Source organism: Solea senegalensis, unplaced genomic scaffold (assembly GCF_019176455.1).
Source record: "Solea senegalensis isolate Sse05_10M unplaced genomic scaffold, IFAPA_SoseM_1 scf7180000014070, whole genome shotgun sequence".
NCBI lineage: Eukaryota > Metazoa > Chordata > Actinopteri > Pleuronectiformes > Soleidae > Solea > Solea senegalensis.
Window position 1 is genome coordinate 135,209 of NW_025320959.1, and position 5,851 is coordinate 141,059.

Here is a 5,851-nt window from a genome sequence, read left to right on the forward strand (position 1 = left end):
AACGTTGGTTTTCACTTGATGAACAGAAACGGCCAAAAGAAGGAGTTGCCATTTTACTTCAAATTATAATTTTTTTAATTATAATCAGTCTTAATTGCAATCCAGGGTTTTAAAAGACATTTTTCAGTTTCATGTTTGGCGCGTTTATTTAAGGCTCACATTTGAGCTTTGTCCTGTTTTGAGAATCTCCCAGGATTTTATTTTATTTTATTTTATTACAGCAACAGCTTACACTGAGTAGTAAGAATTAGCAGGGGCTAATGTAGCTGCTAACTTAAATGAACACATTCAGTGTGGCTAAATGTCAGAGTGACTGAGCATCATGTGATGTGCATTGATTTTGGAAATATCACCCATGGGTTATTGTTTTTTAAAATTGAATCAGCACCCGAGTATTGTGATAAATATCAAACTGTGATAAAAGCATATTGTCCCAGACCTCTCAGACAACCTCACTTCTCATCTTTCCTTTACATTTCTCCACAGGTTTCTCACACACAATCAGAGGAGATCACTTTTAGGATCCACCAGACTCTGAAAGTGGGCGTCATGCAACCAGCGGCTGTATCTGTCTATGAATATTATGACCGTAAGCCTTAAAGACACTTGGATAGATCTGGATAGAGAGTACATAGACATATTAGCAGTGTTAACAGTGTTGGATTGAATGCACATTTCATCAAGGGTGTCTTTATCATTGCAGAAACACAATGTGTGAAATTCTATCATCCAGAGAGGAAAGCTGGGCAGCTGCTGAGGCTCTGTAGAAATGAAGAATGCACATGTGCTGAAGGTAAACACTATAGTGTCTCTCTGAAGATGCAGCTGAAAGTACTGAAGGAACTCATAATAACTACTAATATCATGCTTCATTAAAGAACTGATCATTTATCATTCTGCTGTTTACAACATCACCTCCTCATCCTCTAAATATTTACCCTCAGTAACACTAGACGTCGTCATGATCTCCACTTCCACGGTCACACTGATGATGTCCAGATCTACATTCCTACCAAATCAGTCACCTCTGCCACCCACACGAGCAACAACTGCCTCACTGAAATAAAATATGGATGCAGTCACACTTCTATTAACTTCTACTAGCTGCAATAAATCTGAAATAATTATCATTGGCTGTAAATTCCTCCACAAAATGTATTATTATTGTTGTTCATATCATTAACATCAGTAGTTAAGTATTGCACCTCTATAAATCTGGTTACCTCAAAATCAATTCATGATTAAAAAATATAGATATGGTTGAGGAATGTGTCTCACCGTTAATTTGGGATCAGAGCTGCAGTTTCCCACAACCTGCACTACACTGGTTACAATGGTAACGTCTGTATTTCCAGCACCTTCCTAATCTCCATGACCTTTATATTACTGTTTTGCCATTCACACAATCATACAGTGCATCCACAGTATGTGCAGCATTTGTTTCTTGTCCAGAGACACATTAGCATGTAGACTTACTGTTATTGTTTGTATCTTTACTGTGCGTCTGCTGTTTATTTCCAGAGAACTGCAGCATGCAGAAGAAGGGTAAAATCAGCAATGATTTACGCACAGATAAACCCTGTGAGAGTACACCTACCAGCAAAATAGATTTTGGTAAGACTCAGTGTGAATGATCTGCATTATTTTTTTAACTATAAATGACCAGAATGTTTGTATAAGAAGAGGTTCATAAGTAAGAAAATCATCTGCCACTTATCTGTCCTCAGTTTACAAAGTGAGAGTGGAAGAATTCACAGATGGTTTGTCCACTGATATTTACACAATGCGGATAATGGAAGTGATCAAAGAAGGTGGGTGTGAACTGCCTAAAATGTATCACATTATACATGAAGGTTTTAAATCCCCTCATCTTATTCTTGGCTACAACGTAAAGATTTTCATAAAATGTCCAATTTTTCCTTTTGATTCCCCTTGTGGGAGAAAATGGTAAAATAACAATCATGTTTTACACTAATGCTTAAAATGTGTGTTTAATCCAGAATTCTCTGCTTATTTTGAAAATCAGGAAATTATGACGTTGGTCCCCAGGGTAAACTACGTGCATTCCTCAGTTACCCTCACTGCAGGGAGGCTTTAGATCTGGGTAAAGGGAAAACATATCTCATCATGGGCACATCAAAGGATATTCACAAGGACCAATCGTAAGTGTTTGTGTGATAAATGTGTTCTTTATACTCCTGTTCTATCAATGAGTGTCATACTAAACAAACTGTGGTGGTTAGATCTTGTGTCACCCGGCAACATTATCATGCTGCACCCCGGAAATGATTTGTTTTATGTCAAGACATCATGTGAGTTCATGATACTTCTTCTCTCCCCACAGGTATCAGTATGTGCTCGGTGAGAGAACCTGGATCGAGTACTGGCCCACAGACGCAGAGTGTCAAAAGGATGAACACAGGCCAACATGTTTGGGCTTGGAGGAGATGGTCACGCAGTACACTCTCTTTGGATGTCCACTGTAGTACAACAGCAGAAAATCCACTGTCTTTGTTTCTTTTTAGTTTTTACATGTTTTATGCAAAACTTTAACTGTTATAAAATGTAACAGATCAAAAGGTTACTCTGTGTGGAATAAACTGTAAAGTCTTCATCTAACTGTATGTGTGTGGCTTTTTATACATTAAGTTTGGTTAATGCACAAAATTAAATAGGTGATTACTGTCTGGGGTTTTAGTGAGAAATGTAGTATCAATTACTGTTCGGTGTGTTTTATCTATCACCACAGATGCTAATAACAAAGGAAAACTTAATCCAAAAAACATTTACCTCAAACTTTTTATATCAATGTGAGTTTTCAAATTCACTTGAGTGCATTTACATCTGGTTAAAGCGAAACACAAATCCCTCTGTCTTCATACACTAAAAATGTTTTCATTTTGTTAATTCACTGTATAGTGTATGGCACTGTATTCCAAACATTTTATATGACAATTATAGAATGTATATTGTTTTATGCAGTATATTATAAATCACAACAGCCTCTAGAATTACTGATACAAAGTAAAGAGTATTTATTCAATGTATGACTTCTGTGTCTTAGATAATGACAATATGGACTCCACTTTGCAGGTTTTTGTTACATAAATCAACTTTAAAAGTGATGCCAAAGAAATCCAAAGTGCAGAGCAATGGCGAAATGTACTGATCCAGTGTTGGATGTAGAGCAAGATAAACAATAGATCATCCAGTGTGTTTAGAGTCCATGATTAGACAGGACAACCTTATCTAAAAAAAATGATTCACCCTTGTCTGTTTAGTTTTTTGCAATTAGGCTAAAACTTAAACACATTCAAACAAATTCTCTATTTTATTTATATACTGCTGAATGCTTGACTATATGTACCCTTCATCCATTCAAACATTGTCCTTACTGACAGCAAATGTTCAGTCTATTGCCCAGTGGTGTCACTCCAGCAGTTTGCCCCGCCCCCTCCTGATTACACACACCTGCTGACAATTAAGCCATGTGAACCTTAAAAACTCTCTGCTTCCTTGTTTCAGTGCCAGTGTGTTTTCGCCCATGCCTGATCACCCGAGCCACAGATGCCACAAGTTTTTGATCCTCTTTGTGAGCGACGCTTTCTTTTGTAAGTTAGTTAGTCTGTTAGCTAATACCTTAGTTAAGATTTATAGCCCCTTTTGTTTTCCTCCTTGGGAGAGATTTTCTGTTTGTTCGTTTTCACAGCCTTTTAGGAACTCCAATCACTAGGATTGTGACTTACCTTTTATTAGACAGATTGATAAGATCCAATCATTTAGATTGCGCTTTATTTTTGACCTCGTTCTTTGTTAGTTACAGATCGCCAATCAATAGGATTGTGCTTCAGAGTTAGTCTTCGTTTTGAAGTGTTTAGAGCCGTGTTTTCCTCCGTTTGGAGAGTTTTCTGTTTAAGTTTTACATGATAACCATAGTCTGAGTTTGTTTCCTCTTCGGAGTGATTTTTTTGTTCCGCGTTTATAGTTCCGCAACGTCTCTTTTGAAGATCGTTGTGGTCTCCATTTGTTGTTATAATTTTTCATAGCCACGCTTTGTTTTCCCTCCGTAAAGAGGATCTGCCTTGTGTTTTGTTACGAGTGCCAATAAAGACAATTAAAAGGCCTCTGCGTCTGAGTCCTCTCTTATCCGTCTTGTCAAGTGGCATGTGGACAAGAGGAGCCAAGGACTGAACCAATGACTTGGGTCAGTGACCCGACCTGCCCTACTTCCTGAGCACAGCAGCACAAACCAAAGTGACCCATTCACCAAGGACCAGCCACTGTGCTTTATCCACCTGAGGCTACAGCATAAAACGAGTGAAGGTCCCTCAACGCACACTTACAAAATGTGAGGTTAAACTAATTTTTATGGAAAGAGGCTGCAGGGAAGTGGGGATAACATTTACGCCTTTTTTTTTTTTTGGTTGGTTCAATTTCACAAATGAGTGCCTCTAAGAACATTCTGTGTGCTGTAACATATCAAATTTATCATATATTATTAAATTAGCTCAGCTGGTAAGAAGTTGCACTTTGAGTCCCTGGTTTGAAACTGACCTGTAACGGACAGCTATATGCACTCATCTCATCAGCTATATGCACTCTGTAACAGACAGCTATATGCACACAGCTATATGCACTCATTGAAACTGACCTGTAACAGACAGCTATATGCACTCATCTCATATTATGGTATTTGACTCGATGTGGAAAGAATGGCATTTTTTTTCATTCATTTCCATTTAAAAATAATAAAATAATTGTGACAATGAAAATTTAATTTTTATAAAACAGTGCATTTGTATGTAAATGTTACTGTTTGAAAAAAGGGGAAAAAAGATTGACTTGGCCCCCAGAAATCTTCACGTTTTCAAATATGGCCCTTGTTTAAAAAAAAAGGTTTGGACACCTCTGCACTACACTGTCCCCTCATTTTGCGCTAGCCTAACATTTTAGTTTGTGCTTCTGGGAAAGTCTGTTAAAACAAAAGGGAACTCGACTGTGTCTTTATTTGTATTTATTTAACCTTTATTTAACCAGATAAAAGACCCACTGAGATCAAGACCTGTCTCACTCGATTCCCAACAGAGCTCAGCTGAACTGGGAGAGAAACAAATCATTTCAGTAAGTGATTCAGTTCAGTTCATTCACCCGAAAGAACAAATCGATTGCGACCGACACAACACTATCAGACAGTCAACATGGCGCTGTATGAGGTTAGTGTGTCTTGGCAAGGGAGAGAGCACATCTGCAAAATGCTGTTGCAACCTGGCCACATTTGCTCTCTGGGACGGTGAGAGATTGTTGTCACAAGGGAGCAGGGCTTATTTGGTGGAACCACCTCATCTCTCTCTGATACCGCACTGACCAGTGAAACTCTCCATGCTTTGAGGGCATTAGGGTGGTAGATCTATGTTACCCCACCCCTGTCAGAACACACAACCTCTTAGTCGACCTTATCAATTTCTTCAAGGTTCCTTTGTGGTCACACAACCTTTCCACTTGGTGACTAATATGGAGCTGGAAGAAGGAAGTAATACAAGCACTTTTGTCTTAATTGTCTTAATCTATCCCCTCTGTTGTACAGGTGCAGTTGAGGTTCCTGGGCCTGGAGCAAATTCTCATGTGATAATGGACCCAGTGTGTGGAGTTTCGCTCTCAAGTCCAGGATATATTAAACCTCATTTTTACCTGGGCTAGGACCAACATCACAGTTTTCCTTTTATATTGGTCCAGTGTAGGAAAGTCTACTGTTTCTCTGTTGTATTATTTACTAGCCCATTTACACCTTTGAGTTTCGTTTTAGTTTGTCCTAGTATGCTTTCCATACCTACGTTACGTCATATCCTCTTAA

At 38.4% G+C, this 5,851-nt stretch overlaps 1 protein-coding gene across 1 annotated transcript in view; it reads left to right on the top strand.

The window, feature by feature from the left end:
• LOC122760825 (complement C3-like) overlaps nucleotides 1–2,619 on the top strand; it is a 28,766-nt gene extending 26,147 nt beyond the window's left edge. The window contains exons 37-41 of the mRNA XM_044016004.1: nucleotides 704–793; nucleotides 1,522–1,614; nucleotides 1,728–1,811; nucleotides 2,027–2,162; nucleotides 2,345–2,619. Of these exons, the coding sequence (XP_043871939.1) occupies nucleotides 704–793; nucleotides 1,522–1,614; nucleotides 1,728–1,811; nucleotides 2,027–2,162; nucleotides 2,345–2,486 (545 nt within the window). The 3' untranslated portion in view covers nucleotides 2,487–2,619. The remainder of the gene's footprint in view (nucleotides 1–703; nucleotides 794–1,521; nucleotides 1,615–1,727; nucleotides 1,812–2,026; nucleotides 2,163–2,344) is intronic.
• Nucleotides 2,620–5,851: the final 3,232 nt, after the last annotated feature.